Source organism: Dermacentor silvarum, chromosome 1 (genome assembly GCF_013339745.2).
Source record: "Dermacentor silvarum isolate Dsil-2018 chromosome 1, BIME_Dsil_1.4, whole genome shotgun sequence".
Classification (NCBI taxonomy): domain Eukaryota; kingdom Metazoa; phylum Arthropoda; class Arachnida; order Ixodida; family Ixodidae; genus Dermacentor; species Dermacentor silvarum.
The window spans coordinates 208,830,811-208,854,967 of NC_051154.1; the positions used below are offsets into that span (position 1 = coordinate 208,830,811).

Sequence of the window (24,157 nt, forward strand, 5' to 3'; positions counted from 1 at the left end):
AAATGAATGTTGAGAAAAACGGACCTTAAACATCGAATCGAATGCACAATATTTTGTCATTCCCGAACAAAGCTAAATATGAAGGGTGCATGGCTAATTTAAATTATTTAATGCATATACACTTGAACCCGGATATATCGATCCGATATATCCGGGTCCGATATATCCGGGTCCGAAAGTCCAATATATAGATATTTTGATACATAAAATAAAAAAATAGCTACAAAAAAGTTAAAGGGGATTTCACTGCTGTTCGTTATACACAATAATTCGTTATAGTATTTGGGTTTGATAAACCCCGGTTCTACAGTAATACCGCCCATAACTGGACATCTGGTCAACTGCGCAGCTTCAAAATGAGAGACAACTGAAACGGGATCGTATCTAGTGCACCAAGACAATGAGAGTAGTCAAACTAAAGAACAGCGGGTCACCAGACTGGCGTATCCTGGTGAATGACAGCACCACGCGTCGCTTCAAATGGACTCAAACATTGCGAGTTGGCCGACTAACAAATTGCTGTACTTAAATTGAGACCGTGAGTTCATAGTCTGCCGAAAGACGAAGCATGTTCGTTGAACGACAGGAAATTATCGACCAGGGGCTATCTGCGCCACGCACTCGCTCAGGAACTGGCACCTCGGCGCAACAACCACGACTCGCCTGGAGCAGAATCATGCGGAACACTCACCACTGGCATCGGTTATTTCTCCCTGCAGACTGGAACAACTGCTGTTATCCATTACATTCAAACGGAAACGAATATTCGGCAATCGCGAATACGAAATTCTCGCATCGAATACGAATCAAATGGCGAACACTATTGAATTCGTATCCAAAATTTTGAATATTCGCATGCCCTTACACATAACCCATTACTAAGGCAACCGGATTCGATTTAAATTAATGTTTTGCCACGCGACTTATGGCCTGGTTCAGCAACTATAAATGACGCGGATCTTCCGATGGTCCAGGAATTCTGAGGACACCTAGGCACGTCGTATGAGTTGTGAATAATGTCCAGTTGAACGCCGCTGACCGGTCCTTCGATTTATGAAATCCTCACGGCCAAGCGAGCGCGTTGAGACGCTTGGCGCATTTTGATTTGGCCTTACCGAGGCGCAGTTACAACGCAGGCGAGAGCCTGCGCGGGCAAGCAACGCGCGGATAACGCAGGCTTCCGAAAGCGAGAGCGAGGGTGACGTGGCGCCGTGGCGATGGCCTCTCCTCTCACGCAATACCTTGCGCGCTAATGCGGCAGCAGGTGGTCTCTTTCGCCTGCTCTGCTCCGTCGAAGCGCGCGCGTGACGTTGCCAATGGGACTTTAGGCACCGTTTGGCTGTTATAGACTACTGGGCCGGTATTTTGTAGCGATGCCTTTAATGTCACAATGCCTTTTCGCGCTTATCGCGCTTTGTCATTGGTCAGAGCGACGGTCCGCTCGCGTTATCAACGTTGATATCGTGAGCGGACCGTCGCTCTGACCACTGACAAAGCGCGATAAGCGCGAAAAGGCATTATTACTTTAAAGGCATCGCTACAAAATAGCGGCCCAGACGCCGGCTTTTTCGCTCAATGGGCGATTTCACGCTTTCGCATCAGAAAAGAGCACATTTCTTGTTTTTACAGATCGGAAGGTTCAGGGCGCATGCTAAGGAGCGGCGAATCCCGTTCGCGCGCATTGGAATTTGCGCAATGGACGCCTGCAATGAACGAGAAATGGAGGCTCTTATGAGAGCAGGTAAGTTAGAGTTAGCAAGAACTATTTACGCTTGGTAACAAAGACAGAAGTAGAAAAACAATCAATTCACGCAGGAAAAAGACAGCCGCGCCTTCGAAATGAGATTGTTAAAGGTATTGTGAGATTTGTTGCTTTGAATCGACCTGCTTTTAACTATTAGCTATTAGCTATACTTGGCCGCTACATAGATTTGAAGGCACACCTACGTACAGTATGTTATAAAGCTCTATGTCAGATGTGTATGTCATATACACTACGTTTTATGTAATGTGTTACACACAAGGGCATCAGAGTGCATAGCGCCCATATGTATAAAACACTCTTTATGAGAGAATGAGTGACTGGTGCTGCATTCTTGTGTCATCTCCGTTTTAGTGTGTGGAAAAAGAAAACAAAAAAAAAATTGTAGCGTTGATCAGAACTTCAGTGCACTTATTTTTTTCGTGCGCTTGCGGAACTGAAGAATTCAGGTGCATGTTCAAGGCCTGGATTATGCCAGGATTCTTTTCCCCCAGATTTATTCTTTTCTTGTCACCCATCGCAATGGGTGGCCGATATCGGCGATAACGTAAGCCTGGCGTCCTGCCAGCCAGTGATTTTGGGCAAAAGGAATGGGAAATGAAAATAATGGTTGCCTCATACGGCTCCAGATCAACTCTACAGATCAACTCTTTGCTTTTCCGTATTTTTCAGTGCTTCCTCCTGGCATACATGTCACCATATCTGATTGCGTCACAGAAGTTTCCCCTGGCTGGACAAGAACGCAGCTTGTCATCGTGTAAGTGCTCGAGTTGCGCGTCGCCAAATGGTAAGCCAAGCATCGCGAAGATGTGAAACCTGATGGGTTCTTTCTCGTTTTTCTCTTTGCAGCGCATTTTTAGCTTTTCTAACGGCTATGATTGCGATTGGCACAACCTTAGACGTCCGCAGTAAAAGAACGCTCCAGAAAAACCAGAAACAGAGTAAGTCCGTATAGTCAACGTGTTCGATATACGGAGCACGGGTTAGTAAACGTGTTTCTTCCTAAAATTGCTTCGGAGTAGACCAGGGCCAGAAAAAAAGGTCTCGGCCCGTATTCACATGAAGTTCTTTCGCTAGAATTCTTCGTGAGCGCAAATGCCAAGCAATGAAGCTCGACATATCATTAGCGAAGGAGATCGATAAATGGCAAAGAACACTGAAAACTTACGAACGAAGACCTTAGGCCTCTCATGCGCCAGTAAGGCGATTCGTTGCGACGCTTAGAGTGCGCTGTGACACAATGGCCACAAAAGTCGCACTATTGCATTCAATATCAATCTTCCTGGGAAATGAAGCATAAAAAATTTTACTCTTATTGGCTCACGCAGTATATAGACAAAATTGCACCTGTATGGATTTTTTTTTCATGTGTCCCTAACTGAGACCCTTGCACCGGATGAGTTATAGACATAAATGGTGTAACATCATTACATGAGCATGGAGGCTACGACCCGTATTTTGTAACAACTGTGTTCATTTTTCATTCTTCTGGTATTCATAATTGACTCGCACGAAAGTGCAGTCCCGCTGTCGCAGGCATCGACCACTTTGCAGGGCGGATAATCACGAACAAATACAGTCAGATGACCGAAACACAAAAGATGAGCTCTTTCAAAATACGGTCCTTTAATCAATTAACAATATGCGAAAAAGTAAAACTTAAGCCTCGAGCTAACCGTTAAACAATGAAACTTGTTTTCCTCAGGGCAACCGCAGTTTTCCAAGCCAAGGAAATCAGCTGTTTCCTTGACGAGGACAAGAAGAACGGCATTTGCGATGACGGAGAAAATTCTCATTGTCAAAACTTTCGCTGCGGGTTGAGGCTCCTCTTGTTTCGCCCATTGTTACTAAGTACGCCTGCTGTACGTCCATCACTTAGTGTACTATCCACGACATTTCACTCCAGGGCAACAACATTTTCACAAAGCTCATGTGCCTCCAGTTAGACTGGTCCTGCGTCAATGAAATACGCCCCAATGGGAGTTCATTTCTCTTACCAAACAATATCTCATTCAATACGTGGTTTCAAAAACATGACGTCCATGATGTACTTCCCGCTCTTGCAATTGCTTCCTGTGCATGTAGTGCAGCAAAAGCGTAGCCTTCAAGATCTATTTCTGTTACTCAGCGGGAGCCGTCACTCGGGCGGACATTTGAACACCACCTATTAGCGAGAGGAGTAAAGGGACCCGAGAGGCTCAATCTTTTGTTAATCACAACCATGCAAAGTGACAGGCAATGAAGCCAGAAAAAGCGTAGGGGAAGTAACTTATGTTTTATTGAAAATTTACGTATGAATAACGTAATGGGAAATTAATGTGGACGAAAAGACTAAGGCAGGTTTGCCTTAGTTGGCAAATGAGCCACATTACGCATTACGCATGCAGTGTCATTCCTCCGGCCAGTTTCTTGGGTGTGTGGGTACATCAGCCTTGGGAGTGTTAGCCATCGTCGCTCACGGCCAAGGCGGCGGACATGGAACGGTCCTTTTAACCGCAGGCGTCACGTAGTACGGGAGCTTAGGAGCCGGCAACGGGCAAATAAGCCCTCGTATGCTATGCATCATGGCATCAAGATTGCCAAATTCGAGGCCCTCGCTATGCAATGAGCAAGAAGCATAAGAGGATCCGAGAGGCTCTTTTGTTAGTCATAACCATACGAACTAACAGACATTCAAGTCAGAGAAAGCACAGGGCAAATTTATTGTTATGAACTTTGCAAGGGTTGAGTTCCAGCTTTTTTCGTACTATATATTTTCTCGTCCTTAGTGCAGAAACTTGAGAGAAAACGGCCATAAGTCGAGACACAAAGTGCTACTTTCAACAAAAAAGTATCGGTCGTGTGTTTATCGACTTTGTCCATTTTGTCTCAAGTTTCTGCACAAATCACGAGAAAATTATATGTTAGGTTAAGTTGAAATGTTGGAATCATAAGGTAAAGAGAACTTAAAATGGCAAAAAGATAGCTTGCCGGGGATAGAGACCGAATCCACATCTACCGCATAACGCGTAATTGTGTCCCAAGAGCAATTAAAAATTTTATAGCGTATATATTATTGGAGCAAGAAACATTCAGGTTTGAGAGATGCGTGATAGTGAAGGGCTCCGCATTAATTGCGATGATATCGCTTTTCACGCACTGAAATCCATGTGGACAGATATTTTCGGGTTGCGCCTCTATCAGAATGCTGTTGTCGCTGCCACCCGCCGCTGTAGCCCAGTGGTTATGGCGTTTATAATTCGTATAATTCAAAATGCCCCGTAAATTGATTTGTTAAAAATTGAATTCGTGAAAGTTTCCTGAGTAGTTGGTTATGCATTTCGATTTCTCATGCAAGTAATATCCACCTCTTCGAGTTATTCAGATCACTGACTAGAATTGTGCCATCTGCCAGAAGCGATCCCAAAAGATGTGCCTGTAAGTGTAAAAAAAAAAAAAAAAAAAAGCAACTGGTATATGTGCACTGTGCGTGCTGGAACTATGCTTGACGTGTTCAGGGACGCGTTCTAATCTGCAATTATTTTTATTTCTTTAAGCGACAGTAGGTAGATACGTCCCGACTTACGTATAGAACTGTGGGTGATATGCTGTACAGTGTGGTTCTTTGAATCTTAATTATGCATGAGCGTGTATTGAGGTCGACTTACACCTTAGCCTTAATTTAATATGCAAGCAGATATATATTTTCTATATTTTAGCCAGTATTGGCGTGATATTTCTTGTATGATTACGCGAAAGTGAATACTCGGCACTACCCATGAGATAACGTTTCCTAAACGCGTTTTTATACTACTACTACTACTACCACTACTACTACTACTACTACTACTACTACTACTACTACTACTACTACTACTACTACTACTACTACTACTACTAATAATAATAATAATAATAATAATAAAATAATAATAATAATAACGATTTCATTATCAAAATATTGTGTTCACAAGATGCGTCTGTCGTTTTCTTTCTTTTTTCAGACATTTTAGTCACTTTTCTGAAGTCCTTTTCCGTGGTGGCTAATACTCGGAGCATCTTCAAAACAACGAGAGACAAATTCTCCGATGACTGCAGCCTGGGATTCCTGCATGGCATGAGATTTATCAGTCTCATCTGGATAGTCGTTGGACACTGCTACGTTTCAAACTCGCACGTGTGGTGTACGTGAGTCCGAGATGTCTCTTGTTGTGTGTGAGAAGAACGTTGACCCGATTGGGAATGGCACTAGTGAGACCATTGCTGGCAGGCTTGACGACATATGGCTTTTACGTCCACAAGCAGCACCTGGGCTTTAAAGGTCGTCGTGGTATACGGCGCACCTAAGCATACTCGAACGTGGACGAGCACGCACGGACGCGCGCACGCACGGACGCGCACACGCACAAACATGCACACAGGCGCACGCACACGCAAACACATGCACACTGACTTGGCGTACCATCCAGATATGTGTAATGGTCGAATGAAAATGGCTAATAAGACATACACATTGGCATGCAAAAAATGTACAAATGCACGAACTCGAGGCGGGTCAAATGCTCCGCCTAGCGAAATTAGCCATCGCTATATTTTAGCGCTCTATGCGAAGCGCCAATTACGAGCGGCCTTTTGCTTGTTGATTTGTCCCGCTTCCTGGCACGGTTGACCGGCAACGAAAATCGGCTGTACTTCCAGCGGGACTTGTGCCAGCGCGCGGTGGTTTTCCGCATGGTGAAAGAGATACGAGACTCGTTGTCGCATTACAGGTTTATTGGGCATCGTCCATCGCGTAGCATTTTGTTTTTGTTCCAAACGCATCGTCGTCAAAGCACTCGGGATTACTTTGGACTAATAAGGGACCTTATCGTACTCAGAAATTTCGATGCTCAGAAAGGTCGCGGGTAAGTGCCACGGACGGTGTTAAAGCCAAAGAGCTGAGTATAGAATAGGCAAGTGATCCCATCCCGTCTACGCGACAAATAAAAGAAAAGCGGAAACAGAGAGCTTATGTTGAAAAGCTAGACAAGAGTTGGAGTATGGTTATTTTTGGACATCGGCGACGACTGCAAACATTTGCAATTGTTTTTTCCAAAAGGGAGACAAGTTTGTATAAATAGCTCATTTTAAATACGTAACTGTTGCTTACTAACAGTCAGGAACGAATAAAAAGTTACAATGCAAGCGCCTATCCCGCTGCACATGCCCAACGTGGTGAAGCGCGCATGTTTCGTGAGATGTTAAAGACCACACACGTAGCGCACGCACCCTCCAACCTATCACCCTTGGGTTACATACAAACAAATGGAACGTTTCCCACCGAGTCAATCGTGTAGAGTAGATAATCCGAAAAACTGAGTACTTACGTCGTTGCGCTTCACCTGTTGCCGAATACATTGCACCTGAACAGCAGAATATTTTTGTCGCACGTCGCAGAACAAGCAGGTAAACACTTTCCTAAAGAAATGTAAACACAGATAAACTTAAATTTTATCATCTAAGGATGTGGAAATTTTCTCATGAACAGACTAGAAGTAGGGTCCGGTTCGGTAACGACTCTTTTTAACGAACTCAAGAGAAACCCTGCGCTGACTAATGCGGTGCGGCACAGCATTGCCGTAAATCGTCAATTCAGAAGCGAAAACAAGTCGACAAACAAAAAGAAAGGGGGAAACGCTTGCATGATACTGTCTTTATATAGTTTTAAACCCCTTAATTCAGTGTTCATTTGTACGGGCGGCCTGTTGCCCCGGGCAGTATAACATCAACCACAATGGACAACACCGACGAGACATTACACGTCACGTGAGCAAGTTTTTGATCGCCACGTTGATGGTTGTAGAGGAAGCCAACGATATATTGTTCATCGTCGTCTTAAGCAACTCAGATTACTCAATGTAATGGGTTTAGATAGCAGATTAAGATCAATTATAGAGTTTTAATATACATCACCGATAAAGACTCTTTATTTACGTCTCCAGTGTCTGCAGCTAGTATCATCATGTTTATCACAACATTTTCTTGGAATAAGGAGTTTGCAGAACACGAAGTCGCCGGGCCCGTTACTGCTACATTGAGTAGATCTCAACGCTTGTCTATAAGTGGTATTTTACAATTGTTTTACTGAGGCAACAGTTAAAAGTGCGAAATTCAGTTTGCCTCCGTTCGTCCGTAATTTCTATTACGTTAACTGCGACCGCGTTGTCATCTTCAAGTCATCCTCGTTATTGCGTCATCATCAGGTCAACTCCTTACACTCTGCTTCACTCTCGCCTCAGCTCGAAGAAAAAGGAAAATTTTCCCGCCAACGCATAACTGTCGCTAAGTCAGTTCTATAGTCGAATTCGAAGTGTTTTCACAACCTTTCAAGTAACTGCTGTGGCCTCACATGAATATACTGAAGAATTTTACATTCTAGGCCACTTACCTAATAAACTTGGAAGCGCGGAAACTATTCTCAGTTGCTCAGTACAACCATGAGGGAAATGCCATCGTTGGTTTTTCATCCATGAAGTACCAATTCATTTTATGTGTTTCGTTAAAAAGTATGTCCAAGTTAGTACTAATTGAATCACCACAAGAGATGTATAGTGTACTAAGAACATTCTACACTTTTCCCAAGAGGTGTTGCGGTGCAGCATACTTTCAGTTTGTGAGGGACAAAGGGATTGGTATACAACTGGAACCGTTTGTGCTATCAAATCTAACACGGACACTTTTCCGTTCTGACCTATTCGAAATGAGGATTTGAAATGAACTCGCCACCTCTTGATCAGCAGCTTACCATCAGGGCCCCTGAAACACTGCGCTGAATATCACGTCTATGTTTTTTATGCTTGAATATTTCTAGTAGTGTGCAGCTCCTTAGCAGTATTTAGTCCCAAAGGATTGTATTTCTTTAGGATACACGGACATTCCACCTGTCAACGACAGTAATGCGAACGGAAATTATCCATTTCTGTCTTTCTTGTCCTCATTCTCTGTGATCAGGAAACTGCGACATCTCTGTTGGCTTTTTTTTTTCTGAGGGCTGAGTCCTTCGTGATGTCTCGTGCTTGGCGTCACGATTGAAAACAAGTGCCACCATTGGTGGGTTAGCATGTTCATCGGCCTCATTGACAAAATAGAAACAAATAAAAGACAAAGCACGCTTGTTCACACCTGGTCCAGTATTGAAAGCTTCATGCTAAAAATTATGTCGATGAATGTGTGTGCGGTCATTAAAGAAGAGTGAGACAGAGCGGCTGTAAAAGCAAAAAAAAGCGGCTAAGCCGGTGAGAGATGTTGCAGATACATTTAAAAAGAATTATAGAACGGTATAGCAGAAACAAGAGGGTGTAAGGATTGCAGTTGCTCAAAATTTCATCTCGAAATGTCTCCTTCCGCTTTCAGCCCGCATGGTCAACGTAATATTATACGCCGATGGCTGGACAAGTGTGTTCGCAGGAGTGGGAAGTATCGGCTTCGACAGTCTCTTCTTCCTGTCGTACGTATACAAGTTCACATCGCCCGCTTAAAGTTGCTTCGCAATGCAAATGTTTCGCATGAAGTTTGAGACAGTGGAGATCTTGGATTGTACAAATGAAGAAAAGTGTGCACTTTCTGGGGCTTATCTTCTCCTCAACCAATAATCGTCATCTTTCTTGCGCACCGTTCTTTTTCCTAACGCTGCGCGCCCGGTACTTCCAGGTCACAAACAGCATGCGGGTTATCCACGTAACATAGTATTTTCGACAGGAAAGTAGCGAGTGCAGAGTTTTCAAGAACGGAAACCCAAGTCAGACAGATGATGTTGATTGTTTGGGGACATGGTACGCCTCAAAGGGCGCAAACTTATTTTATCGTGGTAGTTAAAACATATATACCTTTCGGCAATAGCTTCGCATTACGTAACAGTAAGAGTGGTGTCTAATTGTATAACGATGTGTATTGGTAAGTTCAAAATTTTCTATCATCCCACCAGCATGTTGGATTAATTATTCACAGAGAACTACGTTATCTCCAAGAAAGCGCACGTCCTGAAGTGTGGCTGGTGCTAGAGGCACTGGTTGGTGATGTCCTGAATTGCAGAAATCGTGCAGGACGGTAGCTTCTCTTATCACCGTAGAACAGACCTCATGTCAGCCTCCCTTTATGCACGCAAATGTCAAAGGTTGCGGAAGCATCCTTTCTTAACGAAACATTTTTTTTTGCCCAGAACCTGAATTTCTACAAACGTGAATGCAGATAAGTAAACATATCGACTTTGCGGGGCTTACTGGTGCCGTTTTGTTCTTTTTCGTCGCCCTTTTTTACCTACGTAATCTTAAACCCCTTCCAACGCACCTATACGCACGTTTCACCCTCCGGTCACTGACACTAGGTGTCAGTACAAGTGTTGTGGCGCATAGTGTACATGGAAAATAACAAACCGCAGAGTTAACGCAACTAAGGGCAAATAATGACGCACAAATTATAGTTTCCATCTGAGCAGTACAGTCCATTTACGAAATAAGCCCGTGTTCATCGCCCTTGTTTGATTTTTCTTGTTCCAGTGGATTTCTTCTAGCTTACGTCGTGTGCAAACACAAGGGGACTAGAGTGACAGTTTTTCTGTTTGAAGTCACAAAACGATACATCAGGTACGTCTTTACTAACACCTACATATGTAAATATAACATCGTTATTGCAGCATTGCACACTGTTCAATTTTGATTCAAAATGGGGATGCAAGCCTGGATGGCGGTAAACCTAAGTGATAAAATGCATCCATTTTCCTATTTCAAGTAAATTTTTACGCGGTGTGTCCAGTTAAAATGCGCGGATGCTCATTTGACACAATAGAGCGTCGAATCATGCAAGATCAAGGATTTCTCGTGCGCGCTATATTAACCACTAAAGATGAGAAATGTAAGATTAAATAAAGCTGTTCGGCAAATAAAAAAAATCGCCCCGCACAAGCATATTTGTATATAGATGTTTAGACGATGTGCTTAGAAAATTCCACGAAATAGAGAATACGTTTCTCTAATTCTAGAAGACAGAAGAAAATTCCTTTATGTGCAATGTTTTTTTGAAATGCCCAATATTATCGTATTTCATAAAGCGTTGTACAAATTCATCAGCATGTAACATAAACTCTTAATTAGTAGTCAAGCCAGTATAATTTTATGTCGCTCGAATGCGGAAGAGCCGGCTTATTTATGATGCCTTTCGCTGTAGTCATTAGTAAGTGTAAAGTCTGCAGATCTTCGTGTTGAAATTAGGCTGCTATTACTGCTGGAATTCCCACGAGGTGTTTTATTTTAAGGTGTACGAACTCGCAATTGCTAACTCTTGAGCGCGATTTTACTTTAATTCTGGTTGATCTGTCGGTCAGGTCGGGTAGATCTGCTTTACTTAGCCGTGAAATATGGGAAGTTTGGCCGCAGAAAGAGTCGTCGTCAGACTGTGTGAAACGTGATGCATCCTATCGCACCTTCACACATTAACTATAAAATGACTTTTTGTTATATACAAATACAGTGTAGTTAACGCTCAAGTTTACTAAATTGATGAGCAAAAGCGTTCATAACTGTTATATTAAACGCTGTTACGCTGATAAACGTTTCTCTAAAAATGACACCACCTCGGAAAAAAATGGGCAGTTTGTTCGAACGTGAAGCATTGAAGGAGATAGCAAGGTTTGGCGTGGCGCTCGACCTCCTCGCACGGTGTTCTAGCACTACGCAGAGGTGACATGGCGCAATGCAGCACGCTGCACAACTGGTGCTGCGCCTCAGGAACAGCGCCTTGGTAGACACCAGGCGTGTCAGAACGCTGGTGCAATGAGGAATGCCGGAAGAGGCGTTGTAGGTGTCGCGCCTCGATGGTGCCCGAGCTGATACTTTATTAGCTTAGATAGAACGAAATTTACTATCCCTTCCGCTCAGACCAGTTTGTGCCCCTAGGTGTGGTATGAACAGAGGCCCTCAGCAGGAACGCTAATGTGTGCGCGCGCGTGTGTGTGTGTGTGTGTGTGTGTGTGTGTGCGTGCGTGCGTGCCTGCGTGCGTGCGTGCGTGCGTGCGTGCGTGCGTGTGTGTGTGTGTGTGTGTGTGTGTGTGTCCACTTACGCTACGTCCACTTACGTCCACTACGTACGTCCACTTAGCTTCGTTGTTTTTACAGCCAAGCGCACTGCGCGTCTTTGAAGGTTTTCTGACACTCCAGGCGCCGGTCGCGCATCCACCGTCGATACCAGGACAGCACGATGGCGACGGGTGGCGGCGTGAACGCACCTCGAGTGTCCGTATAATTGCTATTGCAATAAAATGGTTTCACGCTTCCTCAGGAGCTGCGCGAGTCTGAAGCTTCAGTCCTGGAGAGGGTTTAAGCGATAAATGCAGCAATCGCTGCAGTTATAGTAACCTTTGTCAGCGTGCTCCCTTCATGGGAATGTGGCACACTGGTGCCAAGCGAATAAGCTTGTTAAAATATTTGTTGCAGTCTAGGTCACATGCCATTTTGTTTAGTAAGAAAAGAAATTCGTGAAACGAGGCTCAGGTTGAAGTTGCGTTAATCATAGAAGCACACTAAGATTTAAGGTACAACTGTAAATTGTAGGCACTCAATAAGTAGCCGACACCACTGTTCGTTTCTACACGCGTGAATTTAAAATGGATGGTGCATTCTTCCAGGACCACGGCGCCCATGTTCTTCGTTATAATGTGCCTGTACCTGCTGCCACTCATTGCGTCGGGACCGAACGCGAAAGCATACTTCACCAAGATCCACAACGACTTGTCTGCACACTGGCTACTTCTACTGCTGCAAGTGCAAAATTACGCTGTTACTGCGGACCCCAATGTCGTGAGTTCTGAGAGTGCAAGTTTGTTGCTCTACGAGTTGATTAGTATTCTCCTGTTCGATAATTACTTAGTATAGAAGCCTTTCATGGAGTATATATATATATATATATATATATATATATATAGTGAGGTCATGCCGGGATCCGGTAGTTCAACAGAAAGCTGTAGTTGAGGACGCACGTACGAAACAAACGATACTTTATTCCCTACATTTCAGCCGGGCCCCCGGCTGCAACGCAACGTTTGTTTCGTACATGCGTCCTCAACCTACAAGTTCCTATATATATATATATATATATATATATATATATATATATATATATATATATAGGGTGATTGTTAGGATAGCTTGGTGACTCTAAGTGGCGCAGTTACTCCTCACATAAAATGAATACAGAAAAAAAAGACTTCCTATAATAAATTGCACTCAATAGAGTTCCCAAATCAAATATACCGAGAGCGTTCAAGATTGGCAAGCTCAAGAGAGAGGGATAGTGTATAACTGGAAAAATAAGTAAAAAGGGGGGGGACGTGGGTGTTCCGATCAAAGAACGAAAAATAAAGTTTACCATAAAGATACAAAGCAAAGTCACCACAACAGATAAGTTCAGGGTTCCAATTAAACATCAGCGAAATCTCGCACAAGTCGCCGACACAATGGTTCAAGAGTTAATGACTGGCTCATACATGCAGTTAACGAGTGCAGAGCAAACACGTGGAGCTCGCCCATTTTCTTGCAAGTATTGTTTAGGCGCCGTCATTGGCACCTCACTTGTGGAGTAGGAGATCAAGTACTTGTGACGACTCAATTAAAGGGCCTTGCATCGTGCGTTGACGATCGTGTTCGGAAAGTTTACGCCGACGTACGGCTCTAAAACATTTGAAAATTCAAGCCCCCAAAAGCCCGTGCCTTTTATTCATCAAACGAGTGACTCGCGGCCAGCCAGCCAGGTGATGCAACACGTGTGGCGGTTGCATGTCCCCCGCATAGTACCAAAGCCATCTCTGGAAATGCCCCGTGCCGCGAGAAAACAAGGGAGACAAAATAAAGGAGGCGGGCATAGCAGGAGCGGGGATCACGATTAAAATGAGAGCTGGTCCCTCGGCGCCGACTTGGGAAAAGGCAGGAGAGGAATTTCGCTTGCGGGTGTTGGTCGAAACCACCAGTGAAAGCCTCTGCTGCGGATTGGATAGCTCGCCTCATCGCACCATGGCCTCCTAACATTCGGCTTGCTTCCATTTCGGCCATCCCTGCACCTCTTTAAATATGCTTGCGGTAAAACGCTCGCTGGACTGCGCTTTACGGCTTCGAAAGTGTTTAACCGAAGTTTCAGACGGGGCCTGGGGAGGGGCCCTTTAAGCTAACTTCAATAATGTTTCGTGGGGGCCACCTTTATATAGGGTGCTTCAGTGAACACTTTCAAAAGTTTTTATAGGTTTCCGGTGACAGATAGCACAATTCTAGTTCATTATCTGGTCTACTCAAAGAGGCGAACATTACTTGCAAGAAAATTTAAATGCATAATCAACTAATTAACAAATTTAGGTTTTTAACTAATTACCTTATGGCCCATATTGAAATTTACAAATTCTAGCCGTGGAGTTCGGAAGGCGGATCCATATGGAATGAATTCTTAGGATGGCACCAGTTTCGATATAATAATTCCCGAACTTAGCGGAGAACTGCATTGACGTTCCAGTTACTTTCTTAACAAAATGTCGTTTTATGCATTCACGAACAACAGTAACTGGAACGCCAATGCATTTCGCCTCAAAGTTCGAGAATGAATATCTCGAAACTGGTGTTGTGCTGAGAATTCGTTCTAAGTGGATCGGCCTTGCAAACTCCAGGGGTAGAATTTGTTAATGGCAATATGGGCCGGGCCATAAGTTAACTAGTTAGAAACCTAATTATTGAATTTTTCTTAATTATTCGATGGTGAATTTCAATTTTTTGTGTAAGTAATGTCCGTCTCTTTGAGTAGACTAGCTCATGAACTAGAAATGCGCTATCTGCCACAGGCAACCTTTAAAAATTTGGCACGTGTTCGCTGAAACACCCGATATAGCTGTCGCCTTTATAATATTCCGCACCAGCCACGGGCGTAAGACCCTTTTGTATTTAGATGGCTGTGGTCTAATGCCATAGAATTGCTTCTCAAACGGTGCCTTTAGGGAATCGGGTTGTGGACATTCTGGTAATGCACCTTATGGACACAAGGGCATTGTGGTCAGTCAACATGTGGCAAACTTTGAGCAGAAATTGTTTCGTGGGGGAAAGAGAGGGTAGAAAAAAAGAACATAGAGAGTCATAGAGAGAAAGAGGTGACATTGAGCACCGGCACACAATCACCGCACGCTAACACAGCACACGATCGCATGCAACACAATGAATACCAATTAAAGTTAATGTTGCTTGTGCAGGTGGATTGTCCTCAAAAACTGTAGAAGTGCTTCCGTCAGCCTCTGCTGCGATGGCGGATGAGGTCGGCATTGCAAAATGTTTTGCTCTTATAATGTGGAATAACAGTTGTATAAATAGGGGTATAGTGCATCATGCACTGGCCGATGGTGGACCGTTTTGATAGGTGGACCTATCTTTCTCAAGAGCGGCCTTGTCAACATTGGCGTATGCATATTATCGGGCTAGTAACTTGGTAAAACTAACACGATAAGGATTACAAGGTCGCCCTGATCATGGTATGCGATCAAAGCGAGCTAGCGCCGTTGGAAGCGATCGCCTCTGTACACTGTGACAAGGACAGTCCCACAAAGTATGTTGAAGGGTCTCCTTGCGACCACACTCATCACACTTATGATTGTCGGCCATTCCAGTGCGAAAAGCAAAAAAAATTTAGTAAAGACAATCGAGCTACAAGCGGTAACCATGGAGTTTAAATCGCCTCGCACATGTCTACAAAAGATGCCGAACGAAATTTGACGTCATCTGAGTAAAAATGAAATTGAAAATGATGCGCCTAATCCGAGCGACACAATCTCAGCCACGCGACGAGTCAACTTGTGCAATTACGAGCGATTCTACTCTTTCGCCGAACCAGCCTGTTGTGACGCGGCGATTTACTAAAACAGCGCTCAACGAACACACAATTTTAGCTAATGGTGTTGGATAAAATGACTGAATATAGAGACATACTCAAAGTGTGAGGCTCGCTGCTGCTCGTCCAATGCTCCAATTCCTGAGAAAGTTCAGAATAAGTTTCAATTGGAAGCAGTGATAAAAACACTTTGCTCTAAGCTTCAAAAAAAGCATATAAATATTTGCCTATTATTTTATTTCCCCGCAGCCACCACTTGTGTATTTGTGGTACGTGTCCATGGATTTCCAGTTTTTCCTTCTGTGTCTACCGATACTCCTTCTGGTGAAAAAGTAAGTGACTAACACAGTAATACATCTTATGCATGTTATATGCATTGCACAATTCACCTTGAAGTTGCGACCAACTGGGTCCCAAGGTCGATCATTCTCACTGTCAATAATGTGGTATAGCACCTCCACACCAAATTTTAGTGCGTGTGAATACCCAATTGTATAAAATTCGGTGCAGCTCACATAGTGATAGCGCAAATATTTCTTCTGAAATTACGCATGCTGTTTTAGGACAAGTTGGTTAAGATACACCTGATTTACATAATCCATTCAGGCTCTTTCAGCATGTTCTGTAGAAGACAAAGCTAAAGCAGATTCATCGACTCAAATGTCTTAGCAGGCCGTCAAAAAAAAAAAAATCCTTCCACATCTGCAGGTCTCTTTCTTTCTTTATAATGTTCAGTAGATAGGGATGATCGTTAAGCAAGCATAATTAGGGTTTTAATGCGCATTAGAAGAGTTACAAAAGGTCAAGGAAGCCGAAGAAACGAATTTGCGGCTTCGAGCAATTATCGAAACTTTCTGGTTTTATTTACGCCATTTCTTTTAATACTGCTGCGCCATACGTCACTGAACTCAATTCGTTTTTATATTTAAGTTTTTTTTTTTTTTTTGCAAGTGCACTCATGAAAAAACTTTGGGTATAGACTGAGTGCTTCGAGGAGGGATGAACAGTTTATCATTAGACATATCAATGGGCTTAGGTATGGTATTGTAAGACGTGCTGATAAAGGAGCCCAACACTGCCCTAAAAAGAAGTTTTCGACTCTCAGTTTATGAGGAATTTAAAACTATGGGCAAACGTTGATTGCGTGATATATAACTATTGCGAAGAATTGACTGCACGTCAATATACTTACATACCTCAGGGCTAGCGCTTTCGAACAATATAAAGGCTCTGAGGTTTGTTTTATGCGCCGATGCGTTATTGTGTGGGACAACTACGTTTTTTTTTATCCTAGAACCATCGTCGATGAGTACAATGAACGTGTACATCGTAGGTTTACTGCGACTTGTAACACGGGCAGCTTATGAAAGAATATTCTCTGTTCTGCCACTAGTGACCACACACGCAACGAGACGTAGTAAACAAAATTACTAGCAAATATAGGGTAATGCTTTGTTTTTCAATTATCACTCATGCGATAGGGTCGCCGTCACTCAGGCAGTAGGGGAAAATATGAATTCTTCAGTACGAGTGAAACTGCGTAAATAGAATTCGTACTAGCTTCTTTTTTTTTATGAGGATATCTACAGAGACAATTTATTTCTTTACCAAGTGCTGACGCACCTGGAATACAAGATGTAGACGCAAGCACAGGGCCAGAATAATGCAACGATTCCATTTCAGTTATTTTCTGTTTCTCGCTAGGTCAGTGCTCTGGAGAGCGCTAGCTCCACATGGGTTATCACCAGGATGAGCCGGTCTTGAGTTGTAAACAAAGAGATAGAAATAGAATTGTGCGAAAGCAATCAACTTACATTATAACGAGAAACGTATATCTTTTGCCTACTTGTGACATGTAATTTTTGTACGTTATAATTGTTTTACTCTATTTGTTGCTTCTTTCAGTAGACCAAGGCTTGCCGTGGCCGTTTTCTTGTTCCTTTCATTGGTGGGATGCTCTGTGGCAACATGGCAAGTGGCCGGGAACGAGATGACGCCCTTCGTCGTGCCTCTGACCGAAGCGCCATCGTAAGAAAAAGCATTAGTTTTACGTCACTTGGGCTGTTATCAGCTACGCGACAGTGTCACTGTCTTCGGCAGAGACCTGCCACAATTAGCTGCAACGTTCATTGGCTTCGCCTGGCTTAGGTTCAATGGCTTCGCCTGGCGTCAACCTACTTCATTAAAATACAGAAACAACCCCCCCCCCCCCCCCCTCCCACGATGGCTCAGTGGATATGGCGTTCTGCTGCGGAGTAGGTAGTCGCGGGTTCAATTTGCGGTGGCCACATTTCGATGGTGACGCAATACCGAAATGCCATTCTACCAGATTTTGGGTTCACGTTAACGAACACTGCAGGTAGTCGAAACACACGAACGGATACACGCACGCACGCACAAAGAAAGACAGAGAAGGACCATGTATACATACGTGTACGTGGTTTGTCCCACAACCACTTGAACTCATTCAGTGCCTTACCATTCGTACGAATATTTTTACGTACTTTGTTTGCGAGCAAAGTAGGGCCACGAAACCTGGGGATGAGGGTGGTGGCTGAAGGCTACAGGACACTCATGATTATGACCAGGCAATATTCTCGTGTAACTTGGTGCAGTGCCTATGCACCAAGGTACTACACACTAGAGCACTGCACGGGCCGATTTTTTCAGCCCGGGCCCGGCCCGGGCCCGTTTTTACGTTGGGCGGCCCGCCCGAGCCCGATAAATACTTTTATGGCGAGACCCGAGCCCGGCCCGGGCCCGGAAATAATCTACGTTACCCGCCCGGCCCCACCACCCCTTTACCTTAGGCCCGAGCCCGGCCCGAGCCCGACTCGAAACCGACCCGAACCCAGCCCGAGACCAAAAAATTACGTTTTTCAGAGTTGAGACGCCCGAGAATAACTCTCCGCACGTTACATGCACACCACCAGAAAGCCCGAGCCCGGCCCGGGCCCGCGTCAAAAAACCCGAGCCCGGCCCGGGCCCGGGTCAAAAAGCACAAGCCGTGCCCGAGCCCGGCCAGAGCCCGTGAAAAAACTGTTCTACCCGGCCCGGCCCGGCCCGTGGGCCGGGCCGGGCCCGGGCTTTCGGATAAGCCCGAGCCCGTGCAGTGCTCTACTACACACTCGCTGGCGGTGGCGCTAGCTTGGTGCACGAGGCTCGATTCAAGCGTTTGCTACACACAACCACAGGATATTAATTGTTCGATTGCTATGAACACTACGCATTGCTACCACCAGGATCGGCGCACATTTTTCGATTCAGCAGACACATTAGGCCCGGCTTAAACAGCTCCACTTTAAAAATGCGACTGCTGCGGCCGAATGACGAACTCGTGCTGTGTAGTAGAGCGCCATAGCCACTGAGTCATCATGGCAAGTCCACCTCAAATAGTCATTCGACGCGCTAACTCGCCCAGTGAGAGCATCGAAGTAGTCTGCCTTCTACTATATTCCCTTCTACGCTTCTTGCTTATGCTTGATCTCGACATGAACGCGCGAACGGATGAGTACATGCAAAAGCAGATTACGATGGACACACACACAACGCACCCTCGACAGTTGGAGCATTCAGGTATACATAAATAACGATGAGAAAAGAAGGCTTTTCTTCAAGTTTACATCATCTCGCAATATTTCCCCATATCTTATTTCTCCTACGTTCTTTCAGTGCTCTTAATTGTGCATGCTTCGTCTGGAGCCTTAATCACTAGGCGGATTGTATTGGCACCGTGTATTGGCACTTACGTTTTTCTCTGCGTCCTTTGTGAACTGCGCGATGGGGAAATTGTCTGATATCGGCAACGAGCTGCTCGTGGTATCAACTCTGGAAAGCTGCCTTGGAATATTTCAATGGTTGCCTCTTCGCTGCGGTATCCATGGAAATGGTCAAACGGACGCAGTTGCCTGATCTGGTCACGACATTGTAAGCTACGTTGCCATCTCTCTTTAGAGAGCCAAAGCAGCGAAAAAAAACTTATCGCGCTTGCACGTAACCAAACATTGTATCAGTGGAATTCATCTGAACTTACAAACGCACGCCTTAGAACCTGGATCACAGTCGATGACTTCGTCTCCTGTGAGGCATCTCACCACGTGACTGCACCCTTCTAACCTGTACGTGGCTTGGAGTAGCATATTCAAATGCGTACTCCATATCCCAGGAATGGCCAGTAGACCACTTCGGGACTTCTACAGTTGTAAGAAACGATCACGCACCTTCTTTGTGAGGGTCCTTGTTTAAAGCAGCAAAGAGAAGCGCTCTCAGCCACGGTAGACAAGCTGGACAAGCATCCCCTCATTGAAAGCAAACACAGGCCTGCACGGACAAAAATCCCAGCAGCTGTAAAGGCACTGCTGCGTTACCTAAGACATGTCTGATTGTGTGACAGATAATGAATGTACGCTGCGTGATAGTATGTCTCAGGGGGACGTTGGCATTGGGTATAACTATGTGGCACCTCACAGACTGCGTGACAGCGCCTCACAGACAGTTCTCTATTGTTCATTCTTCCCTTTTAATGCGTTCTCATTAGGAGGACTCAAAGTGGAGAAAAAAGTGTATGTGTGCGAATCGTGGGAAGCCGGTCACGCGGGAGAGAGGGTACGGGAGAGCTTAGAAGAGCATGTGCGTGTGTACGTGTGCGCATATAATATAGTGCAACTGACGCGGTGGCCTGCTCCGGACCAGCGTCAGTTGCACTTTGCTCCTCGAAGTGGCAGGACGTGTGTCGAGTGAGCTCCTGAACTACACTTTGCAATGTGCACGGTGAACGCGGTTTAAATCACGGATCCGGGACCTCAAAAGGTGTGTCGTAACGGTAACGCATTGCTCTCGCATATACCGCTAAATCGCCACTGTATGTTTCTCTTATCTTTCGTGTGGCTTTCCCCTATATATATATATATATATATATATATATATATATATATATATATATATATATATATATATATACATACATACATACATACCAGGTGTTCAAAATTAAGCTTTACGGCGTTTTTAAAAATCGTGTGGCAGGTAGCATAATTCTTGTGGTTGAGCTGGGTTATTCGAAGGGGCGGACATTGGTAGCACGAGAAATCGAAACACATATTCAACTAATGAACAAAAATTGACTAATTAAATTCTTAGTTAATTACTTTACGACACATATTGCGATTTACGAATTGTAGCCGGTGAGTTTGCCAGACGCATCCACTTGAAATAAATTTCCAGGATGACACCAGTTTCGAGATATTATTTCCCAAAGTGTGGGACGAAATACATGGGCGTTCCAGCTACTTTTGTGCTTCAATGTATAAAAGAGCACTTTGGTAAAAAGGTAAGTGGAACAACAGTGCATTTTTAAGGCTAGTTTGATGGCATATATCTCGAAACTGGTGTCATTCTGGAACTTCATTTCAAGTGGATACGCCTGACAAGCTCACCGGCGACAATTCGTAAAATGCAATATGTGTCGTAAAGTAATTAACTAAGAAGATAATTAGTGAATTATTTGAATATGTTTCGATTTCCCGTGCTAATAAAGTCCGCCGCTTTGAATAACCCAGATAATAATTACGCTACCTGCCACGGGCGATTTATAAAAATTTACGGAATTATATATTTACGGATTTATATATATATATATATATATATATATATATATATATAAGAAGCCAACAAACATAGACACCAAGGACAACATAGGAAAAATTACTTGTACTGATTAATTGAATTAAAGAAATGATAGATTAATGGAAATTAAAGTGGATGATAAAACAACGTGCCGCAGGTGTGGAACAATCCCACGTCTTCGCATTACGAGTGGGATGCTCTTACCAATTCAGTGGCGTCGTTTTTCCATCCACTCTCTGGGGTATTGAAGTGTTACTACTAGAACTCGCCCCCCTCGGTTTCCTTTCTTCTCGTTCATTATATATATATATATATATATATATATATATTGTACTGTGAAATAAGGAGCAAAGGGGATGTGTCTGTGAGAGAGAGAACGACGAGAGAGATAAGCCTTGCGTCGGTGCTCGATCGGCTGTGCTACCTCTCGCTGCTTTATCGTTCTAGTCGCGAACCCTGACTTGCCCAAGTGCTTCATAACATTTGGTGGAAGGTGCTGGACCTGTTGCAAACCTGGATCTCCGCAGCCGGACAATCCCTGTCACATCTCCCATGCCTGAGGAGACTAGTCCTACCGATCCACCCCCGGCACCACCTTTGGTCGTCTGTCCTGGTGCGCCACGCCAACGGGATCCTCCCATATTCAATGGCACTGACGATCATGACGTAGAGGACTGGCTGTCATCGTACGACCGAGTGAGCACCCACAACAAATGGAATGACGCTGACAAGCTTGGTTACGTACCATTCCACCTTTCCGGGGTCGCCAATCTTTGGTTCCGCAACCATGAGGCTGACTTTTTTACCTGGACAGCATTCCGAACGAAACTTCAAGAAGTATTCGGTCGCCCTGCTGTGCGCAAACTTCGGGCTCAACAACAGCTTCGCTGTCGTGCCCAACAAAAGGGCGAAAACTTTAACTGCTACATTGAAGATGTAGTTGACATTTGCCGCGTATCAACCCAGATATGAACGAAGGAGACAAAATCAAGAATATATTGAAAGGCATAGACGATGACGCCTTCCAAATGCTCTTGGCAAAGAATCCTCAGATGGTCAACGACCTAGCAACGCTTTGCCAGAGCTATGAAGAGTTACGCAAACAACGGCTTTCTACGTGCATCGCTTCCGCTCCGGAGGTTGCGCTTTCAGCTCTGAGTGACGCTGTCAGTTCTACTCCTTGCAGTTCAGAGATCTTCGACCAAATCAAGCAATTTGTATGAGAAGAAGTGGCACGCCAACTCTCTCTTCTGCCAGCCAGTCAAGCATCGGAGTCACCCTTGTTTTCCGATCTCCGTCAGGTGATATAAGACCAAGTCGCTGGTGCCGTGCCACTTGCTCATCAACCGCCTCCTACGCCTGTTCCACTTACGTACGCTGCCGTTGTCGCAAATCCAAGGCCTCCGTCTGCAGCGCTTCAATCCCGACCTACCAGCGCTTTTCCCTCACCTCCGCAAGTAGCTTCAACATATGCACCTCCAAGAAGCTACTGGCCGCCACAGCAGCCCGTGCGCCCACCTCGCCAATATCTCCATCAGTCTCAGCCCGCTGTTCTCAATCCATGGAGCACCCATGACAACCGCCCTATCTGTTATTCTTGCGGCCTGCCTGGGCATGTAGCCCGGTTTTGCCGCCCGCGCGGGTGATATCCTTCGGATTCTCCGAGGCCACCAAGCAACGGTTTCGACTCTCCGTTCCGTTCCGCTTCTGCCGCTCAGCACTTCGAAGCCTCAGCCTCCTACTTCCCGCACCTTCAATACCCGTCGGTCTCCGTCACCCCGTCGGCGTTCTCTGTCGCCGCTTGTCCGTCGCCCTGAAGCTATCGGAGCGGAAAACTAAGGAACGCAGTTCCGGAGGCAAGAACTGCGATCTCAACGAACTCCTCAAGCCCTAATTTATTTCCAGCGAACGTCCTTGAAGTTTATGCAGAAGACATTGCCGTTCATGCGCTTGTAGACACGGGAGCAGCAATATCAATGATTTCGAACCAGCTTCGTCTTCAACTAAGAAAAGTCGCGACGCCATATTCTGCCGTTTCATTACGCACCGCAAGCGCTGCGCCGATTGAACCCTTAGGGAAGTGTGTTGTTATAAGCGGGCACTTTACACCGTGTTGGGTTCGCTTATTCTGCCCCGCTGCTCCCATGCCATGGTTTTAGGATGGGACTTTCTGTCATCTCATCATGCCGTTATAGATTGTGCCCGTGCTGAACTCGCTCTGTCGCCATTCGGCACCAAGGTTTTTGAATATACTGATGACACTTCCGGTCGTGTGTTCCTCACCGCCGACACCGAGATTCCTCCATACTCTACCGCACTTGTACCTGTTTCCTGCGTTAGCTTTTCCGACACTACTGTTCTTTTCACGCCGTCTCAACGTGTTGCTCGCCGTCACCCTTTCTTGCCTCATTTTGCCCTTCATGCTGTTCGACAAGGTTCCAGTGCACTTTATGTCTCGAACCTGTTTCCTTGCCCTGCTAGCCTGCTCCACGACGAGTGTCTTGGTTATGCTGATGCAATCGAGCCAAGCTTCCTTTATGATGTGCCTGATGACCCGGCTTCATAACATAAGGCGCACATAAATGTCATGAAAACAGCAAGAAGTACACAGTAGCTCATAACACATATTTATTAGGAACTGCTTGATTGCAGCGATTAGCTTTCAGCATTATATGTGACATTCTGAAAGTGTTTTTTTTTTCGTGTTGTATATTTGGGCTAATCTTTCTTGTGATCTCCATTGATGTGATGTTTCAGTGATGAGTAAATACACCTAAAGTGTTGTCACAATAGAATTGGTAATTTATGATACAACTTATTTTGTTGCGATAACAAATATATAAACGCTCGAGGCACGAGTGTGCATGCGCGACCATCGCTGGACGCTGCCGTTATCACTGGCGGTGT

At 44.8% G+C, this 24,157-nt stretch overlaps 1 protein-coding gene across 2 annotated transcripts in view; it reads left to right on the top strand.

Annotated features, from left to right (window-relative positions):
- Positions 1–24,157, top strand: part of LOC119436705 (nose resistant to fluoxetine protein 6) — a 263,357-nt gene that overhangs the window by 25,453 nt on the left and 213,747 nt on the right. For both annotated transcript variants that reach the window (XM_049659804.1, XM_049659799.1), the window contains exons 3-11: positions 1,630–1,741; positions 2,435–2,519; positions 2,612–2,703; positions 5,746–5,925; positions 9,134–9,227; positions 10,276–10,362; positions 12,399–12,570; positions 15,875–15,957; positions 17,531–17,653. In XM_049659804.1, the coding sequence (XP_049515761.1) occupies positions 1,630–1,741; positions 2,435–2,519; positions 2,612–2,703; positions 5,746–5,925; positions 9,134–9,227; positions 10,276–10,362; positions 12,399–12,570; positions 15,875–15,957; positions 17,531–17,653 (1,028 nt within the window). The remainder of the gene's footprint in view (positions 1–1,629; positions 1,742–2,434; positions 2,520–2,611; positions 2,704–5,745; positions 5,926–9,133; positions 9,228–10,275; positions 10,363–12,398; positions 12,571–15,874; positions 15,958–17,530; positions 17,654–24,157) is intronic.